This window comes from Puma concolor, chromosome B4, assembly GCF_028749965.1.
Source record: "Puma concolor isolate L17-30 chromosome B4, mPumCon1.1.hap2, whole genome shotgun sequence".
Lineage (NCBI taxonomy): Eukaryota > Metazoa > Chordata > Mammalia > Carnivora > Felidae > Puma > Puma concolor.
Window position 1 is genome coordinate 117,994,855 of NC_141673.1, and position 22,226 is coordinate 118,017,080.

The 22,226-nt window shown below is 35.1% G+C and overlaps 1 protein-coding gene across 1 annotated transcript in view; it reads right to left on the reverse strand.

The window, feature by feature from the left end:
* The window catches only part of RAB18 (RAB18, member RAS oncogene family), a 36,903-nt gene that overhangs the window by 7,188 nt on the left and 7,489 nt on the right, over positions 1–22,226 (reverse strand). Inside the window, exons 3-4 of the mRNA XM_025930747.2 lie at positions 4,762–4,823; positions 169–241 (exon numbers count right to left, since the gene is read on the reverse strand). Of these exons, the coding sequence (XP_025786532.1) occupies positions 169–241; positions 4,762–4,823 (135 nt within the window). The remainder of the gene's footprint in view (positions 1–168; positions 242–4,761; positions 4,824–22,226) is intronic.

Below are 22,226 nucleotides of genomic sequence, written 5' to 3' on the forward strand. Positions count from 1 at the left end.
TCTGAAAGTTTAAATATTCATTAATATTAAATGAAGCTAATATGACTTCAAGTTACATAAAGGTACCCCGAACCTGAAGAAAAATAAAAACTTGCTGACCCTCACAGACAAGGAAAATCAGAAACCGCAATAATAAAACAACAATAGTATCTTAAAGTAAAGCCTTACCTAATATAACACCTTGTGCACCTCTGTAATAGCTGGGAGTTAATGTTCTGAACCTCTCTTGACCAGCAGTATCCTAAAAGTGACAATCAGTCATTATTAAATAAAACAAAATATAACAGATCTTCAATATTAACAGATCTTCAATGTAACTTAGAAAGTCAAACAGCATTATTAAAAATAATATCTATGCACAAGCTCATGTAAAACTTGAAATTTAAAGATGTATTCTTACTGACAATTGTTACATACAATAAAACTAATAAATACTGACTCATCTCTAGAAAAAAATGCATCTAAGGAAAGAGGTTCTTTATAAAGATTTTTATCACACATGAGGGGCACCTGGGTTGACTCAGTCGGTTAAACATCTGACTTCAGCTCGGGTCATGATCTCACGGTCCGTGAGTTCGAGCCCCACGTGAGGCTCTGTGCTGACAGCTCAGAGCCTGGAGCCTGCTTCAGATTCTGTGTCTCCCTTTCTCTCTGCCCCTCCCCCACTCACACTGTCTCTCTCTGTCTCAAAAATAAAAACATTAAAAATTAAAAAAAAAAAAAAGACTTTTATCATACATGAAACACATTTCATTGAAAGCCATGGTTCTCTCCACTCGAGATGCACAATGAAATTTCCTGGGAAATCAAAAATACTGATGCCTGGGTCCAATCCCCAATGGTTCCGATTTAATTGGTCTAAAGTAAGACTGAAGTTTTTAAAATCTTCCCAAGTGATTCTAACATAGAATCAATTAAAAGAGAATTACAGGAGTGTCTTATTTTAGGTAAGCAATTTTTAGGTTGGACTTTTCAAGTGTTTTCTATTTATCTTCTTTTAGGAAAATGTATAAAACCAAGCCACTTGTTATCACATGGTTTCTGACACATCTCAGGGGTGATAAACAAGATGTACACTAGCTAGGAAGTTTAAGTTTCATGAGGAAGGAGACCTCGTCTGCTTAATCACCAGTTTAACCCCCATGCCTAGAGCAATTCTTGCCACAGGATTGTTGCTCAACTTTTGTTGAAAGAAAAAAAACCAAAAAACTAACAAGTCTGTACTTCTGGGCCTGGTTCCTTCCGTCTTTTTTCTACCACCTTTGACTGTGGCTTCAAGGTACCTAAGACTTTTCAAAACAGCAGTTGACAAATGGCTCCCTCAGCCCACCACCTGTTTATTAAATAAAGTTTTACTGGAACACAGTCAGGCCCATTTGCTTGTGCATTGCCATATGCCTGCTTTAGGATTAGACTAAATATTTACTATCTGGCCTTTAAGAAAAAGTTTCCAGTCTGCTAATATAAAATAACCTGAAGAAAAGTGAAGACATATATCAAACATCACCTTAGCTGCCAGTCCCATGGCTGTAAATTGGAGCTTAGCTATGGGGCAAGCAGAAGCTCCTTCAGATATAAAACATGTTAATAACCTCTAAGAGGTTTATAAGATTGGAGAGGAATTTTAAACCAGCAATGACAGGCACCAGCAATTACCTACTTTCTTTGCCTGGTCAAAATACAGACTGCTTTAAGACAAGAGCAATAGCTAGAGAGTGTTATGAGTAATTTTAGCCCCAGAAGAGAAACTTAAGTTGAAAATAACTTTCAAAGTAAACCACTTTACATTTCCATTACTCTTCCCTTCCTCCAGATGAGCTTCCATAAATGTACACGGTCTTTACTTCCAGATTCTTACCACTACAGAAACTGCCCCTAACCCTGCCATGTTGAAGTGAAAAAGATAACAAAAGTAAACTTTCTAAACAGATAAATTTGAGATAAAAATGATCTCTCTTTACAAAAACTCCCTTTCCTCCAAAGTTTCTTACAAAACCTCTCTGATATTTAAAATTATTCAATCTGCAGACTGAGTCAACTTTTCAAAAACAATAATATAAACAAGTTAACAAATAATAAAAATAATAATACATAATAAAAAATTATAACACAAAGATTAAATTAAAGTGAAGTGCACTTGCTATCTAAAGCAGATTATAATTTGGATAATCTGACATAGGTTAGGGCAAGGACCATGCAAGAAATATTTTAGTCTCAAGACTTTTTGTTATAAGAGAAAAATTCTGTTTGCATAATGAAACCGTATGCATGCTGCAATAAATTAATTTCCAGAACTAGCAGAAAGCATTTGACTATGAATTTTGCCCCCTTGGTCCTCACTGAGATCAAGTTCAATAACTGCCTTGATGAAACACAAAATAAAAATCACAACTGCAATTCTAGTTAAAATAAAATCCTAGAGCCAAAAAAAAAAAAAAAAAAAAAAAAGTTTTGATGTTAAAATACTGCACAATTTAATACACAAATATTTAAGTTAGTCCAGCTGTTTAGAGTCTTAATTTTTTTAGATTCACTTATAAAGATGTTTAAGTAGGTATGATAATTTGGGCAAAACCCCTGTGCCATAGTATGGGATCAGGAGTTATAATAACTATAAAATATATATGTTTAAATAGTCAAAAGTTAAGATTTTTGCTTGTGTTTGTTTTCAAGACAGGAATCTGCAATAACTGTAATGACATCTCTGTAAGAGAAGAAAAGCAGACCTTATTATCTGTGGTTTTCTTCTTTGATGTGAGAGGAGAGATTATTAAAGATAGAAATAGATAAAGGGTTAGGGAAGATCTGGAAAGGCAAAGTATTAGAATATGGGAGTGGCAGCGAGAGCAGCATATAAAGAAAAATAGCATCAGAGGTGCCAAGTAGGCCATGATGTGTGTGCAGCACTTTCAGGAGCAATGAGGACAGGGCTATACTTGATTATTCTATTTGACTGATCCTGGGAGGGCCATCCAAATGGGAGGGGAACTCATTTTATGCATATAAATAAAACCACGGAAGAATCAGAGCAAACAATGGTTTCATGTATTTCTTTTAATGAGTGAGAAGGCCTTCCTAAATACGACACGACACCCAGATTCATGAAGAAAAATAACTGGTCTGACCATATAAGTACTAACACCTTGGTCTGGCAAGAACATCTCTCCCCTCATCACCCACACCGCCCCCACACGCTCATCCTAAACAAGATTTGAAGGTAAACGACAAACTGGAAAAAAATATTTGTAGCATATTTTTTCTGAACAGAAAGAAGCCAGCATTCTTTTTTTTTTAATTTTTTTTAATGTTTATTTATTTTTGACAGAGAGTGACAGAGCATGAGTGGGGGAGGGGCAGAGAGAGAGGGAGACACAGAATCCAAAGCAGGCTCCAGGCTCCGAGCTGTCAGCGCAGAGCCCCTCGCGGGCCTTGAACCCATGAACGGCGAGATCATGACCGGAGCCAAATCAGATGCCCAACTGACTGAGCCACCCAGGCGCCCTGAAGCCATCATTTTTAATTAAACTGTTCAATATATTTCACTATGGCCTAGTCCAACATATGCCAAATTGTTTTCTGTTAGACATTACTATTCTGATTGATATCATAATTATATTTCAGGGAGAGGGGCAAATAGGCTACCAATCGTGTAAAGTACTGTATGTTAGAAAAAAATTAACAAGAAAACATGAGATACACACAGTTAGTTGTTATTTAGGATAAAACTTGTGTTAGAAATAATATGCCATTCAGAGAATGCCAGGAAGATGAATCAGATGATACAATGCATGAAAATTTGTTGTTTCGATCTGTAGTTGATGTCCATTTACTATTTAATCACCATGCTGAAGTACATCTCATGTGATGACTGCTGACCAGTTCTAATATTATCACATGTAATAAAAATGGTTTCTATATTTAATTAGAGTATATGTGGGAATCAGATACACAAGAGTATATTTTTATAAATTATATGTATAATATATTTAGTATATTAAATATGTATTAGCAATCATTTAGATAGAAATAGGTAGGTAGGTAAATACATAGGTAGGTAGTAGGTGGATAGGAGGAGGGAAAAGACAGGCAGACAGACATAGACACTGAGCATCTTGGATGTTTTTGACAGTTAATGCTACTTTGTTCGGTCAGCACTACCACAAAAAGGTCTAGTTAGGAAAGCAATATGTATCAGAATGTTTGGATTCAAGGGCGGATAAAAAGAAGCCAGTAAGTAAAGAAAGACTGGGAATCAGTATTAAAAAATAAATCCAAAGTTGGCAAGCTCAGTTTTTATAAATATTTATACTAACAAACATGAAAAAATTATTTTTTCCTAAGTATCACTTCATCCCTTTCTCCCAAATAATTGCCTCAGTGTTAGCTGAGGCTATATTGTCTTCTGAAAACTTTAAAGAAACAGATTCAATAACAATAATTCTCTCTGGCAGACAAGATGATTTTTTATACTTTATTCTGCTTTTAAATGTTAAGGGATTATATAATTTAAAAATTTAAGTAAAACAAGTATCTATCTCATGTCCAATTATAAGCCATACTATTTACTGTTTATCCCTTAATCAATATCAAATTTCCCAAAAGATATTTAATATCAATTGTTCATGTACCTCTAGAACTCTACACACATCAATTTCTGCTTCTTTAAAAAGTAGAAGTTGAATACTTATATTAAATACATTTTTAAAACTCTTACCCCCCAAAAAAAAAAAATTAAAAAAAATAAATAAATAAAACTCTTACCCAAATTGCAAGTTTGGCCTTATTTCCATCCACTGAAATTGTTTTCACCTTAAAGTCAACACCTTGAAAAAAATGAAAATACTAGTAAGAATCTCAGTAAAATAATACTTTTAAAATCAACTACCAAGAAAACCAGAAAGCTGAAAATTCTAATTCTTAGAGTCATGGATGTGAAAATTTTAAAAAAAGTATTACTCAAGTTCAGTAGCTTAGGATTTAATCAGGATAAATGAAAACCAAATGCTAAATGCTTGTAGAATTCAAACACTCACCTATTTGTACTTGCTTGAAAAAAATTAAAAGTTTAATGAAAAAATAAAATTCAATGCAGTATGGTGATTAACAATGCACAATAAAAGCCAAGTCCTGGAATCCATGGTACTAATGTAGAGAAGACTACTGGGCTGATTCTGGATCAGGGCAATTTTCTAAGGGGCTCCAAAAGCATCTACACTGCATTATCAAGAGCCAATCCCCTAACTCAGATTCTGACTGTAGGCATCTTGGTAAAAATATAATAAAAAGTCCCCTATTCCTTGTCTTATGAATTCTTTGTTTTGTTTTTATCCAAAAAAACAGTATTCGTTCTATATGACTTTATCGATGATCACTTGCTACTGCATAACTGCAAAAGGAGAGTTTACACAAAAACATCTGGGCCCAATCTGCTAAGAAACTTCCTAAGTCAAAGAGGAGTAATCAAAGTGCTATGAAAATCTTCTGTAAGTACTAATTTATGTAAAGAGAAGACCTCCATAAGAAGACACATAAGGTTTTACCACAGCAGCCGCCCCCCCAAACCCTCCCCCTTTCCAGGAAAAGGAGTTGACACATGCCATCTGGCTTAAATGAACAGTAACTGCCCACATGTCTTTAAAGAGTATCAAAATTAACGTGCAGTCTACCCCACTGGCCAGAGGGAAAGCATTAGCTCAAGAAGCTTGGAAAGAAACTTTCAAAAGATCGTATTAGCTTGTCACAATTAATTCAGAACAGCACAACTAAGATGAACAGCACCCTCATTCATATATTACTTCCTAGAATACCTGTCACCAATATGGAGACATATTAGTAATTCCTGGATGATTTCTGGTGATCCACTACAAACACAAATTAGATAATAAAAATACACTTCAAAATGTGCATTACACCAGCTCTTTCTGTATACCAAAGATTAAAAAAAAAAAAAAAAAGTTTGGTGTTTTGGGCTCGGGTGATAAAGTTGCTGATAAAGCCAAACCTAGAATCATGGGCAATTAAAGGACAGTGACAATTACAGCCCAAGGAAAAACTGAAGTGTGAAGTTTCTTTGCAGTTAAACAGACAAAAAAATCTCATATTAAAAAATCTTGTATTCACCATGTTTCTAGATAAAGAAGTATTATACTATGCCATTTATGAAAAAATATATAAAATTATTTCCATTTTATTCATATTGCTTTAAAAACAAAACCTGAGAAAACTCAAATGAGGGAAATGGCTCTGACTTGGTGCAGGTACTAAAATAAATTAAGGCCACTGGTAGACATTACAGAGAGACAACCTGTCATATATATTCTACAGCTAAATTCTCACAGTTTTTCAGAGAATAAAGAACGTTTTTCTCCCCTAATTACTCCGGACAACATGTTCAAGGGCAGACTGGCCTTTTTGCTAGCTACTGGCTAATTAATCTACCCAAGAAAAGAAACTCGCTGTTGCAGAATGTTTGTTTACCTTCCCTTTCCCAATCTCCTCTTTCTCTTTTACAGTTTCCTGTTTTTCATGTTAACTGACAATCTAATGACAGTCTCTGTCATATGTATAATTTATGTGTTAATAACAGTCTCAAAGTTACTTTTCTGAGATATTAAATGTGAAAGTCACAGATAACATCCTTAGGAAACAATGCCCACACAGGTAGCCTGAAAGGGTACCTCATCTGGACCCAGACCCTTCAAGTCCCCATTTCATCCTTCCTTGGTTCCTCTGCGGAATCTCATACTCAGATACTGAGCTCTTTAGCTTTCATATGCTCAAACTGCTTGCTTCTTCACCAAGTCTGGTGGTTCTGTTTTACAAGTGGCTCTTAATTTGCTTTTACTGGTGGCCATAGTGAGAATCTTTTTAATAAATGTGATTTTGCCAGCTTCTTACTAGATTTGATTAAACTATCTTTTCAACTTCCTCATGTGGATGACAAAAAGCTGACACCAAAAGCAGAATGTCTAGGCAAAAAACACTCCTGTGTTTCTCCTCTACTCTATTACAACAATGAACATGTCTATGACCAGATATTGTGAGGGTTTTTCCTACAAGTAATTCTCTGACTCTGCAGGGACATCAATGTCCTACAATTCAATTCAGTCTGATAGCATCAGATCCCACAGGGTAAGGGCTAACTATAAGTCCTTATAAGTCTTTTAAGTCCTATAAGCCTGCTGCTTCCATTTCAGATGCCATCCCAAATCCAGGTTGTTACCTGTGCTTCCAACTATCTGGCTATAAATCAAAGGTTCCCACAATCCCATAATCCCCTCCCTTGATTGGATTAATCTGTGGCTCACAGAACTCAGGAAAACAGTTTAGTTACTAGACTGTCGTTTTATTATAAAAGGATATAACCCACATGGAAGAGATGGAGAGAGGAGTAAGGCAAAATAAGGGGGAGTAGCATAAAGCCCCCATGCCCTCTCTAAGTGTGCCATCTTCCCAGAACTCCCATGTGTTTGCCAAAACAAAATTCTCATTAGCATTTTTAGGAAGGCTTTATTATTTAGGCATAATTGATTAAATCAGTATTGCTCTTCAGTGACAATAAAATTTCCAGTCCCCTCTCCCCTCCCCTCAGGTAGGGAAGAACACAGTAGGACTGAAAATCCCAACTCCCTCTCCAGGCAACCAGCCTCCACACTTAAAGGCTTTCCAGAAGTCACAGTATTAACATAAACTCAGCTGTGCTTGCAAGGGGCTTCTTAAAGAAAAACCAAAGACTGCTCCAATCAGTTAAGAAAATCAAAGAGTTTTAAAAGCTCTGTGCCAGAAACCAAATATATATTTCTTTCTATAAATCATAATATTCACAGAAGAACTACCATTTTGGCTTTTTTCTTGTTGTTCATTTGGGCTTGCATTTTTAATTAAATACTTAATTCAGTTTTTTTTAAGGTAATCTTTTTTTTTAGGCACACCTCTGTATCAATGGAATCACCTGCCTTGTCAAAAGGAGAAAAAGCAATCAACAGAAACTGACTCAGAAGCAACAAAGTTGTTAGAATTAGCAAACAGGAAACTATTAACTGTATAGCACATGTTGAAAAAGTTAAGTAGACATGAGAGATTAAAAAGACCCAAATCGGGGTGCCTGGGTGGCTCAGTCAGTTAAGCTGTTCTCACGGTTTTTGAGTTGGAGCCCTGTATCAGGCTCTCTGCTGTCAGCACAGAGCCCACTTCAGATCCTCTGTCCCTCTCTCTCTGTGCCCCTCCCCTGCCCATACAATCTCTCTCTCCTTTTCTCAAAAATAAACATTAGAAAAATCAATAAATAAAAGTAAAATAAAAAGTCTCAAATCAAACATCGAGAGATGAAATGACAATGTCTGAGATGTAAAATACGTGGGATAGATTAACAAAAATTCAACATTGTAGAAGAAAACATAAGTGAATATGAAGACACAGCAACAGAAACTATCCAAAAGGATACACAGGGAGAAGACAATTCAAAGAAAATGAGAAGGCATCAATGATCCGTGAGATAATTTCAATAAGCAGGCAACTACAGTGGACAAGAAAGTAGAAAGTCAAAAGACAGATCTGAAAAAATAATGGTCCTATATATTTCACAATTAATAAAAAGTATAAACCCACAGATCAAAAAAGCTCAATGAACCCCAAGCACAGAAACATGAAGAAAACTATACTAAGGGACATCATAACAAACTGCTCAAAGGTAAATAGGAAGCATTTCAAATGAACATTTTGAGTGAAAAGAAAAACATACATCAAAATTTTGTGGGATGTCATTAAAGCAACACTTACAGGAAAACTTATTAGCACTAAATCACTATATGAGAAAAGAAAAAAAAAAAATTATTTTACATGAGTGACCTCAGCTTCCAAATTAAGGCAATTTAAAAAGCAAATAAAATAGAAAATAAACAGAAGAGTGGAAATAGTAAAGTTCAAATCAGAAACTGATAAAATCAAACCTGCAAAACAATTTTTTCTTAAAAAAATCAATGAAACAAGGGGCACCTGGGTGGCTCAGTAGGTTAAGCATCCAACTTTGGCTCAAGTCATGAACTCACAGTTTGTCAGTTCAAGCTCCTTGTGGGGCTCTGTGCTGACACCTGGGAGCCTGGAGCCTGCTTCAGATTCTGTGTCTCCCTCTCTCTCTGCCCCTCCCCTGCTCACAATCAATCTCTCTCTCTCTCTCTCTCTCTCTCTCTCTCTCTCTCTCTCTCAAAAATAAAGATTAAAAAAATTTTATTTTTAAATCAATGAAACCAAAAGTTGGTTTTATAAGGAAAAATCAATAAATATAAATTCTAGGCCAAAGTAATCAGGAGAAACAAAGACAAAAATTACCATTAAAAAGAATGACATCACATGACTATAGATTGTACAGAGGTTAATAGGATACTGAGGGAATGTTATAAACAAGTTCATGCCAATAAACCTGACAATTCAGATGAGATGTCAATTTCCTTGAAAGATTAAAACTACCAGAACTGACTCAAAAAGAAATAGATCATAACAAAATACCTAAAAATATCACTACAAAAAATTAACTAAACCCAAAAGAAGACAGTGCTGGAAGAAATAAAGGACAAAAACTCTATATAAAGACACACAGAGAACAAATAGCAAAATGTCAGTAGTAAATCCTTCCTTATCGGTAATTATGTTAAAGGAAGAGATTATCAAAATTTATATATATAAATATTATCTAAATACACAAATAAATATATTTAAAAGATCCAACTATATGCTGTCTACAAGAAACTCACTTTCAAGCTAGAAACATATTTAAGGTGAAAGTAAAAGGACAGAAAATGATATTCCATGCAAACAGTAACCAAGAAAGAATGGGAGTAGCTTTAATAATATTAGACAAAATAGAATTTAAGTCAAAAACTATTACAAAAGACAAATGACAAAATATATTGATAAAAAGGTCAACTCATCAAGAAGATGTAACAATTATAAACATATGCACCAAAGAAAAGATCCCAATATATATAAAGCAAACATTCACATAATTGAAGGAAGAAATACAGCATTAGTTGGAGGGTTGTTGTTTTTGGGTTTTTTTTTACTATTTTAATGTGATTTATTTTGGAAAGAGAGACAGAGCATGAGTGGGGGAAGGTCAGAGAGAGGGGGAGACAAAGAAGCTGAAGCAGGCTCCAGGCTCGGAGCTGTCAGCACAAAGCCCGACACAGGACTCGAACCCACAAACTGCCAAGATCATGACCTGAGCCAACGTTGGATGCTTAACTGACTGAGCCACTCAGGCACCCCTACTTGGAGATTTTAATACACCACTTTCAATAATGGATACAACAATCAGATAGATGACCAATCAGAAATAGAACATTTGAATGACAATACAAACCAGTAAGAACCAATAGAACATTCTACTCAACAACATGAGAAGAAACAGATTTGGGGGCACCTGGTTCAGTCGGTTATGAGTCTGATTCTTGATTTCAACTCAGGTCATGATCTCACGGTTTGTCAGATCAAACCCCACATCGGGCCCTCTGCAGAGCCTGCTCAGGATTCTCTGTCTCCTCTCTCTGTCCTTCCCCTATTCTCATCTCTCTCTCTCTGTCTCAAAATAAATAAACATAAAAAAATAAAAAATAAAAGAATAAATAGCTTTCTCAAGTGCACATGAAACACTGTCCAGGACAGACTATATGTTGTCTACAAGTATTATTAATACATTGTAAAGAATAAAATCATATGAAGTATTCTCATCACAATGGAATAAAACTAGAAATTAGTAACAGAAAGAAAACTAGAAAGTTCACACACATGTGCAAATTAAATAACACCCTTTAAACAACAACCAAAAGGTCAAAGAAGAAATCAAAAGGGAAATTAGAGCATACTTTCATACAAATGAAAACACAATATACCAAAACTTATGACATGTAGCAAAAGCAGTGCTAAGAGGGAAATTTATAGCTATAATACATACATTATAAGAAAATAATTATCTCAAATCAATAACCTAATTTTATACCTTGAAGAACTAGAAAAGAAGAGCAAACTACAGAAAGAAGGAACTAATGAAGATCAGAACCAAGATAAAGGATATGGGGAATTGATACACAATAGACAAAATCAATGACCAAGGGTTGGTTTTTTTAAAAGATCAACAAAACGGACAAGCTTTTAATTAGACAAAGAAAAAACAAAAGATTCCAATTACAAAACTCAGATATGAAAGTGGGGACATTACTAATTTTACAGAAAAAAAAGGCTATTAAGAGAATACTATGGACAATTATATACAACCTAGGTGAAATGAACAAATTCCTGAAAACACACAATTGACAAAACTGACTTTAAAGAAAATCTGAAGAGACCCATAACTAATAGAGATAGAATCAGTAATCAAAAACCTCCCAACAAAAAAAAAAAAGGCCAGGACCAGATGGCTTCACTGATAAATTCCACCAAATATTCAAAGAGTTAACACCAATCCTCCTCACTTTTCCAAAAACTGAAAAGAACCCTTCCAAACTCATTCTATAAGGCTAGCATTATTCTGATACCAAAGTCAGAGAAAGATGCCACAAGTGAAGAAAATTACAGACCAGTATCCCAGAGGAATATTGATGCAAAAATCCTCAACACAATACTAGCAAACTTAATTCAGCAGCCTATTCAAAGCATTACACAATATGATAAAGTGAGTTTATTTCTATAATACAAGATTGGTAGAATATAAGCAAATCAAATTAGTATATCCCATTATAGAATGAAGGGGGGAAAAAACACATGATTATCTCAATTCATGACGAAAACGGATTTTTACAAAACTCAACATCCTTTTATGATACAAACACTCAACAAACTAGAAACAGAAAAAAATTTCCCTAACATGCTAGAGGCTATATAAACTCATAGCTGGGGTGCCTGGGTGGCTCAATCAATTAAGTGTCTAACTTCAGCTCAGGTCATGATCTTGAGGTTTGTGTTTGAGCCCCTCATCAGGCTCTGTGCTGACTGTGCAGAGTATGCTTGAGATATATTCATATTCTCTCTAGTCTGCTTGGGATATATTCATATTCTCTCTCTCTAGTCTGCTTGGGATATATTCATATTCTCTCTCTCTAGTCTGCTTGGGATATATTCATATTCTCTCTCTCTCTCTTTCTTTCCGCCCCCTCCTCCCTCCCGCCCTACTTGTGCACTCTCTCTTTCTCCAAATAAATAAACTTAAAAAACAATAAAACAAAAAACCTCACAGCTAACATTATACTCACTGGTGAAGGACTGACAGCTTTTCCCCTCAGATCAGAACAACACAAGGACACCTACCCCCACCACTTCTATTATACACAGTTTTGGAAATCCTAGTCAGAGCAAATAGGCAAGGAAAGAATATAAAAGGCACCCATATTGGAAGAAGTAAAATTATTTCTGTTCACAAATGATATGTTCTTGTATGTAGAAAATCCTAATCCTATACACACACACACACACACACATACACCAAACAAAAAAAATCTGTTAGAATAAATGAATTCAGCAAAGTTGCAGGATACTAGATCAACATGCAAAAATTAGTGGCATTTCTATACACTAGCAATGAAGAATCTAAAAAGAAAATTTTTAAAAACCATTCCATTTACAACAGCACCAAAAAGAAAATACTTAGGAATAAATTTAACCCAAGAGTTTTAAGACTCACACACTGAAAACTACAAAACACTACTGGAAGAAATTACAGAAACGAGTAAGTAGTCAAATGTAAAATGGTACAGTCACTGTGAAAAACAGTTTGATGTTTCCTCAAAAAGCTAACAATAGAATTACCACATCATGCAGCAATTCCACTCTTTGGGTATAAAGAACTGACAGCAGGAGCTCAGATACTTGCACAACAATATTTACAGCAGTATTATTCACAACAGAAGGCTGTGGCAATTCGAGTGTCCATGAACAGATGAACAGATAAACAAAATGTGGTTTATACATACCATGGAACATTATTCAGTCATAAAATAGAATGAAATTCTGATACATTAAGCTATAAGATGGAATGAAATTCTGATATATGCTTCAAAATGGATGAACTTTACATACATTATGCTAAGTGAAATAGGCTACTCACAAAAGGACAGATAGTGTATAATTCTACCTATATGAGGGACCTAGAATAGACAAGTTCATAAGGATAGAAGGCAGAATAAAGGTTACTGCAGACTGAAGGGGAAGTGGAGTGAGAGCTATAGTTTAACTGGCAAAGAGTTCCTAGTGTTTGAGGCAATGAAAAAGTTCTGAAAATGGATAGTCGTGATGGTTGCAAACAATACAAATGTACTTAATGCTACTGAATTGTAAACTTAAAAATGGTTAAAACGGTCAATTTTGTGTTATGTATAGTTTACCACAATGAAAAATAAAATAGATAACTGAAGAGCCCTGAATCTATTTAAGAAATTGAATCTATAGTTACAAACGTTTCCACAAAAAAATATCAGGGCCAGAGTGAATTCTACTGAACATTTAAATAATAATCCATTCTAAACAAACTCCTCCAGGAAACTGAGGAAGAGTGAATACTTTCTTAGTCACTCTATGAGTTGTGCCTTACCCTGATTCCAAAACCAAAGACATTAAAGTTAAAAAACTATAGGGGCACCTAGGTGGCTCAGGAGGTTGAGTATCCAACTCTTGATTTCGACTCAGCTCATGATCCCAGGGTCATGGGATAGAGTCCCATGTTGGGTTCTGTGCGGAGCAGGGAGCCTGCTTAAGATTCTCTCTCTCCCTCTGCCCCTCTCCTCCACTCATGGGTTCTCTCTCTCTCTCAAATAAAAATATTTATATATACATATATGTAATTAAAAACTATAGATTAATATCCCTTATGACTACAGATGAAAATCCTAAATAAAATTTTATCATAACTAATACAAATATGTATAAAAGAACAACACATCACATAACCAAGTGGGGTTATCTTAGGAACAAAAGGTTGATTTAACACTGAAAAAAGCAATGTGGACTTTACTACATTAAACTAAAAAAAGACACTTCATATGATCATCTCAACAAATGCAGAAAATGTACTTAACAAAATGCAACATGCATTCCTGATAAAACCTCTCAGTAAACTAGAAACAGAAAGGAAATCGCTCAACCTGATAAAGGGCATCTATGAAAAAATACACCTAACATCTCACTTAAAGTAAAAGACTTAATGTTTTCCCCTTTATACCAGGAATAAAAGAAGGATATCAACCCTCATCACTTCTCTCAACTTTTTTTTTTTTAGCCTGGGCAATAAATAAAACAGTCATCCAGATGGGAAAGAAAAAGATGTAGAAATTCAATGGAATATACGGGATTAAAAAAAAATGTTCCTAGAACTATTAAGCAAGTTTAGCAAGGTTGGAAGATACAAACTAAACATTTAAAAAATGTATTGTATTTCTATATATTAGCAATTAGCAAAGGATTTTTTTAATTTTAATACCACCTTTTAATAAAAATCTATTAAATATTTAGGGCTAAATCTGACAAAAGATGTAAAAAACATATAACCACTCTGAAATTTTAAAATACCTAAATGAACAGAGACATCTAATTTGTTCTCTGATCATAAGACTCAATATTGTTAAAAGGTTAATTCTCCCCAAATTGATCCATATAGATTCAACTGCAATCCCTACAAAAATCCTGGCAAGCTTTTGTTTGTAAATCAACTATCTAATTATAAAAATTAATTGGGAAATGCAAAGAAACCAGAATAACCAAAATAATTTTGAAAAAAGTACAAAATTGGTAGACCAACAATATATGACTTCTAGATCTATTATAAAGCTACAGAAATCAAGATAGTAAGGCACTGACATAAAGACAAATAAATTAATGAGACCGAGTCCAGAAACAGACTCACACATATATAAACAACTGATATTTTTACAAAGGTCCAAAAGCTATGCAGTACAGAAGGGACAGTCTTTTCAACAAATGATTTTAGAACATATACACAATAGGGCAGGTGAGGGGAGGAGGAAAAAGAACTTTGATTCATATATGGTTTATACTGTACCCAAAAATTAAATCAAAATGAAGCACAGACCTAAAGTAGCACATAAAACTGTAAAACATCTAGAGGAAAACATAGGGAGAAAATCATTCCAACCCTCTGTTAAGCAAAAGGGTACAACACTGAAACCATCATTTTTTTTGAGGGGGCGGGCAGCTCACAAGTGCACACACCTGGGGCAGAGGGAGAGAAAGGAAGACAGAGAGGGATGGAGGGAGGCTCTATACCCAGACACAGGGCTCAATATCATGACCATGAGACCATGACCTTAATCAAAATCAAGAGTGGGACACTTAACTGACTGAACCACCCAGGCGCCCCTGAAACCACTACTGATAAGAAAAAATTGACAAATTGAATTTCATCAAATTACGAATTTCTGCTTTTAGAAATTTGTTAAGAGAATGACAAGAGGAGCCACAGACTAAGAAAATATCTGCAAAGCACATATCATGTAATAAGGGACTTACATGCAGAATAAAGAACTCTCAAAACTCAACAATAAGGAAAAAAAATTTAAAAATGAACAAAAGATTTACACACTTCACACACACACTCAAAATACAGACAGCTAGCTAGCAAATATGAACTTTAAAGACACTCAACATCATTTATCAGTAGGCAATGCAAATTAAACTACAATGAGATTACCAAGACATACATATTGGAATGGTTAAAATTTTTAAATCTGATTGTGCTAAGTGTAATAGGGGAGGATGCAGAGAACAGGAACTTCCATACACTACTAGTGGGAATGTAAAATGATGCAATCACTCTATTAAAAAATGGATGAAAGTTAAACATGCATTTACCATATGATCCAGCAATCCTATTACTGGTCTATTTACTCTAAGGTTATAAAAATTAATATTTATATAAAATCCTATACCTGAATGTTTATAACAGGTCTATTCATAACCATCAAAAACTGGAAACAATCCAATGTCCTATAATAAGTGGATGGATAAATCAACTCTGCAACATCCATGCAATGGAATACAACCCAGCAATAAAAAGAAACAAATGACGGGGTGCCTGGATGGCTCAGTCGGTTAAGCATCCAACTTCAACTCAGGTCATGATCTCATGGTTCGTGAGTTTGAGCCCCACGTTGGGCTCTGTGCTGACAGCTCAGAGCCTGGAGCCTGCTTCGGATTCTGTGTCTCCCTCTCTCCCTGCCCCTCCCCCACTCATGCTGTCTCTCTCTCTCTCTCTCTCTCCCTCTCTCTCTCTCTCAAAAATAAACAAACATTAAAAAAAAAGAAACAAATGACTGATGTGCAACAGCTTGGATATAGTTCAAAGGTACTATGTTAAGTGAAAAAAGTCTAAAAAGTTTGCATAATATATTCCATTTACACGACATTCTCAAAAAGATAAAATTATAGTGATGAAGACTGAGCAGGGGCAGTCTTCAGGGGCTAGAGGCAAGGAAAAAATAAGACTGAAGAGGCAATAGGTAGTTTTTTGGGGGGGATGATGAAACTGCTTAATATCTTAACTGTGGTAATAGTTAAATGACTATACAAATTTGTATAATACACGTTAAAATTCAAAAAACCTGTATCCCCAAAAAAGTCAATATTACTGTGGGATAACTTTTAAAAAACATATGCTAGTAACAGAACATATCAAAAATATTTTCTGAAAGAATAAATTATCAGAGAACATGTATTATTTCTGCTTCTTTCCTATTTAAGATTTACTTTGGTGCTAAGTCTAAGACTGATTTTGTAAAATTTTTCCATGGGCTTTTAAAGTAATGACTTCTTCACTTAAAAGATTTGTCAATTAAGGGGTGCTTGGCTGACTTTCAGTAGAGCATACAACTCTTGATCTTGGGGTTGCAAGTGCAAGCTTCATGTTGGGTGTAGAAATTACTTAAAATAAAATCTTTAAAAAAAAAAAAAGATGTTGATTGCGTTATGCTATTTCCCTATGGCCGCATTTGTGTCTTTTGGATTTATTTATGGAAAAGATATAACAAATCTCCTAATATAACTGTATTCTCATCATATTATTCCCTTGTGTTTTGAATAGGTTTTGGTTATATATATATCATCTATGTTTGGTGCCTACTTGTTTAAGACTGTTATATCTACACTGTTAATTAATTGGGCCTTTCATTATTATAACTGTCCTATTTCATTATGTCCAGTGCATTAACCTTAAATTCTACTTTAAATTTAAATTACCTTATAGTACTGCCTCTGCTTTTGTATTGTTTACATTTGCCTGGCCCATCCCTTTATTTTCAACCTCTCATTATTTAAGTACTCCTCAATTCCATTTGACAATATAAATTATTAGGAGGCCTGGATCTATTCACATTTAATTAACTGATATATTTTAATTCTGTTGCTTCCTTCTCATGTTTAACATTTTTGGCATTCTGCTCAAACCTGTGTTTGATCCTTTTTATTTCTGTATTACTATGCTGTGATTAAAAGATTACCAAGTTAGAAGTTAGGAGGCTGGGTTCAGTCTCAGCTCTCTCACTGAGGTCTAGAAGGTGACGTCTAGATAGGCAGGAGGTTAACCTCTTTAAGTCAATTTCCCCCTTCTCATCAAGGAATATAAAACTTGCTGCTTTACCTGGGTTTTAGTTTTTTGGTGGGAGGGAGGGTGGAGAACATCAGGGGAAGGGGACATCAAGAGGGATACTATAAGAGCTTTAAGGATCCAATGGGGAACAAGATTATAAGGACCTAGATCTCCAAATCTGAGTTTACAAACAACTTTAAAAGTATCAACAATGAAACGAGGGAAGTGCTCTGCTACCCAGAGGATAGAGTAAATATGTTTTAAGAGTTAAGAAAGAGTGGAAGCTAGGGGTGAGAAATGAAGATGTACAAAACCTCATGAAGATTAAAGTCTGGGAGATGAAGAATAACCTGGGAGGCCAGGGGTTTTTGTGATGACTACTCAGAGAGGGACAAACAATAATGGTTTTAGGGCAAAAAGCAATAGCAAGTTTAAAAATGTTTGAGAGGAAAGTGGGGGGGGGGGGCGGGGGGGTGGAGGAAGGTCTTCTGAGAGAAGTAGGCTGAATTCCAAGACCCCAACTTGACTCCTGCTGATGGACAGGAAGCCGGTAGAGGGTTGGATGGTCTTACTCCAAATGAATATCATTACCCAATAAATAAGAAATAAAGTGACAACAAAATAGCCTGGAAATTAGGAAACACATCCCTAAATCAAAGATTTCAAATGTTTGGGGCACCTGGGTGGCTCAATCCGTTAAGCATCCGACTCTTGATCTTAGCTGAGGTCCTGATCTCAGGGTCGTGAGTTCAAACAATGCAGTAGGCTCTGTACTGGGCGTGAAGCCTACTTAAAAAATAAAAATAAAAATAAAAAAATTCAAACGTTCAAAGAAAGCTAAACTGAAAATTCAGACTATCTAGTGTGCAATGAAAAAGTACTAGACACCCTACTAAAACCTATGGGGCACAGCAAACGTGTTCTTCAAGAATATCTTTATTAAATAAGGACTGAAAAGAAGGCAACTTAATACTCATCATAAGAAACTAACAAAATAAACCAAAAGAAAAGTAGGAAGAAGGAAAAAAATGAAGCAATTTCTCAAACAATTAAATAAATATGTTCCTAAGAAAAGACAGACTACAAAAACATCCAAGTTTAGAAATGAAGGAAAAGCATAAACAATTAACTTAAGAGATAAGTTGGGAGGCTTTCCCAGTTCCACTCCCAAGGCTGTCCTAAGAAATAGAAAACCGGAAGAGGTCAGAATGGTAAAGAAGGGAGAAGGATCAGAATGACTCACAGGTAAAATGTAACCTCTACAGAACAGATAGTTCCAATATTGAAGCTAATAAAGACAATTTTAAAAGATAGAAAACTCTTTCATTTTATAAACCAAAACTCTTTCATTTTATAAACCAATACAACTTTAATATAAAATCCTGTTTTTAAAAAAATAAAGACTATCTGTGTACAAAAACAGATGTAAAAATCCTAAACTATTAGTCAACATAATCCAGAAATATGTCAAAAATATGAGCGAAGACCTATCTAGGAAAGCAAGGACCCTTCCGTATTAAAAAGTCTTATCAACCATTAATCAGTGCTGACAAGGCATATGAAAAAAGTCATACTCTCTCCCAATAAAACCCTTAGTAAAAGAGGAAAAAAGAAATTATTTACATATGATGAAGACCATTTGTCATTATTCTAAATACAGAAATGCTAGAGCCCTTTTTATTGCTTTACTCCAATTAAAATGTTTAACTGAATGAAATTACATGAAACAGAATAGTTACATTTTTCTTCTAACTACCTAATATTTCCAAATAATTTAACAGGTTTGTGTTATGGCATTAAACAAGATATATAAAGTCACTATTTTAAATAAATTGTCATTTTGTTAAGTCAGCCCAAACCATAAGGTAACTTGTGGATGGAACAGATTTGGCCGCTTGTCCTTAGAAGCCAAACACAGGTAATATGAGGGCACACTCATTAATATTTTTAAAAGCTTAACAAGGGAGTAATAAGAATCACTGACTTAAGTCAACCAATCACAACCAAAATTTGTCTACATTGAAATGTATCAAACTTCAAACCATTTTCATAGATTTTAGTAATTATGTCTTACAACCAGATTAAGGAACAGTTTGTGAGCTATCTTAAGTAGAGAACTCGTTTTAAATTTTCTAATTTTTTTATTTGAAAAAAAGTTTTACTTAAAGCACTTTTTCTACTCAAAGGTAAGTTACCTAAAACAGAGTAAATTAAAAAACAAAAACTTAAAAAATATTAAAAATAAAAACTTTAACATGAAGCAAATTTTGCCCATGTAATCAAATTATATGAAATTAGTGTAACTAATTTCTACAAGATCTAACCGATGCTTACCATTTCAATTAGTTCTATTTATGCAGCCGATTAAGTACCATCATATGGCCTTGCCACAGCAGAAAAAGAAACTTTATGCCTTTTTCTTTCAAACACCCCTACGTAGCAAACAAAAAAACCTGTTCAATATATTCTTACAATTTTGTGTGTGTATTTATTTTTATGTCAGAAATAATTACCTTGGGTTATACCTTTGTATCTGTTGCCTCATTCTATTTCTTCTTCTAAGATTCAAATACACATATGCTGAATCTCCTTTTCTGATTTCCACATCATTTTCTCTAATGTGTTTTAACATTTTTATTCACTTTGATAAATTCCACCCACTTTTTCCATTTCTAGCTTCCCTGTCCTTTATTTTGTTTTCCACAGTCTCTACTGTCCCTTGTGATCCTTCTAATTTCACCTTCATTTCAGCGATGGTTTTATTTTCTTACCTTATTTTTCTTTCTGCTCAATCAGCTTACATTGCATTTTCTCATGCGGCTACACTATCTCTTCCCTGACCTCTTCTATCACTGCTTTGTGCTCTCCGTGGTAAATACTTCCAAAAAGTGTTTTATTTATTTATTTTTTTTATTTTTTTAACGTTTTATTTATTTTTGAGACAGAGAGAGACAGAGCATGAACAGGGGAGGGGCAGAGAGAGAGGGAGACACAGAATCGGAAGCAGGCTCCAGGCTCTGAGCCATCAGCCCAGAGCCCGACGCGGGGCTCGAACTCACGGACCGCAAGATGGTGACCTGAGCTGAAGTCGGATGCCCAACCGACTGAGCCACCCAGGCGCCCCCAAAAAGTGTTCTAAATTAACAAAATGGTTGATTTTCAACTCCCTTACAGAAGTATTTTTTCTGTTGAGTATGCTTTATCTGTCCTTGGTTTTTCTGCTACTTTCTTCCTTTTTGATTCTGGAAAGGTAGGAGTGGCCTTCAGCTGAAATCCTTTTGTTAATTCATCTTTAAAGGAGGTTGGGGGTTTTTTGGATAAGCTATTTGTAAGAGGTTCATGAAGAAGGCCATAGTGACCAGTTCTTGACCAGAAAAACTTTGTCTTGATTCAGGGTTTTACATGAGAATCTTTTTTTTTTTTTTTAATTCTCAACAGCCACTGGAGACAGGCAGCCCTGAGGTTTTCAGGATGCAAAGACATCTCTTCCCCACTGCTACAGAGACAGAAAAATGCCAAAAAAAAAAAGCCTGTTTGGCTTCATCTCCCCAACTTCTTAGAATCAAATCAGGTACAGGGAAACTCCTGCCATCAGCTTTAAAAGCCCATGTTGCTTTCGCAAACAAGGGATTTTGGTTTTGCATCTCAGGGTGGGCCTCTCGGTTTCATGAAGCATCTCTTGCTGGTTCCAAGCTCTATAGCTGTGGCATCCTCGCTCCACTTCCCACATGCAGCCTGCTTATTCTCGCTGCTTTTGGCAGACATTCCGCCTATTTTGTGGCCTAGGGTTTTTAGCTCTCTTCTAGTTCAGTGGAATACAGCGTATGTGTTTTACTTTTTCTCTCTCTTTGTTGTTACTCTGGCCAACTGCCAGAAAGGAAAAAAAGAAAATGCCAACTTTATTGTACCATCCTCAGACTCAAAATCTAACAAATATGTTAAAAGGATATGTTATACAAGACAAAAACTTGAGTGTCTCACCATATTACTGAAAGATACAAGTATGCTTTCCTTACTATTTTATTGATAAAATACTAATTTTCCACAATGCACTAATTTTTACAAGGTCATTATAGCAAATGGGCTAATTGCTTTTATTTTAAAAACTCATGTGTATGTTAGTTATAACCTAAGGCAGAAAATAATCTGATGCCTAAATGTAAAAGATACTTTTTTTTTTTTTTAATTTTTTTTTTCAACGTTTATTTATTTTTGGGACAGACAGAGACAGAGCATGAACGGGGGAGGGGCAGAGAGAGAGGGAGACACAGAATCAGAAACAGGCTCCAGGCTCTGAGCCATCAGCCCAGAGCCCAACGCGGGGCTCGAACTCACGGACCGCGAGATCGTGACCTGGCTGAAGTCGGACGCTTAACCAACTGCGCCACCCAGGCGCCCCTAAAAGATCCTTTTCAAGACCCAGGGCCCATCTGAGGAACAAATTATGTATATACTCATCAGTATGCCACAACCTCAGTATTTGTTTTTAAAGCAGACAAAGTCTTTTTAATAGTAAGGACAACACATAATTTATCATACTCTCCAGATTCCAATCGGGTTTGAAATGAGGACAGATGGCTTTATATTATATATGGATCATTCCCTAAGTAACATTTTAACTCTAGGCAAATTTATTTTCCTGCCA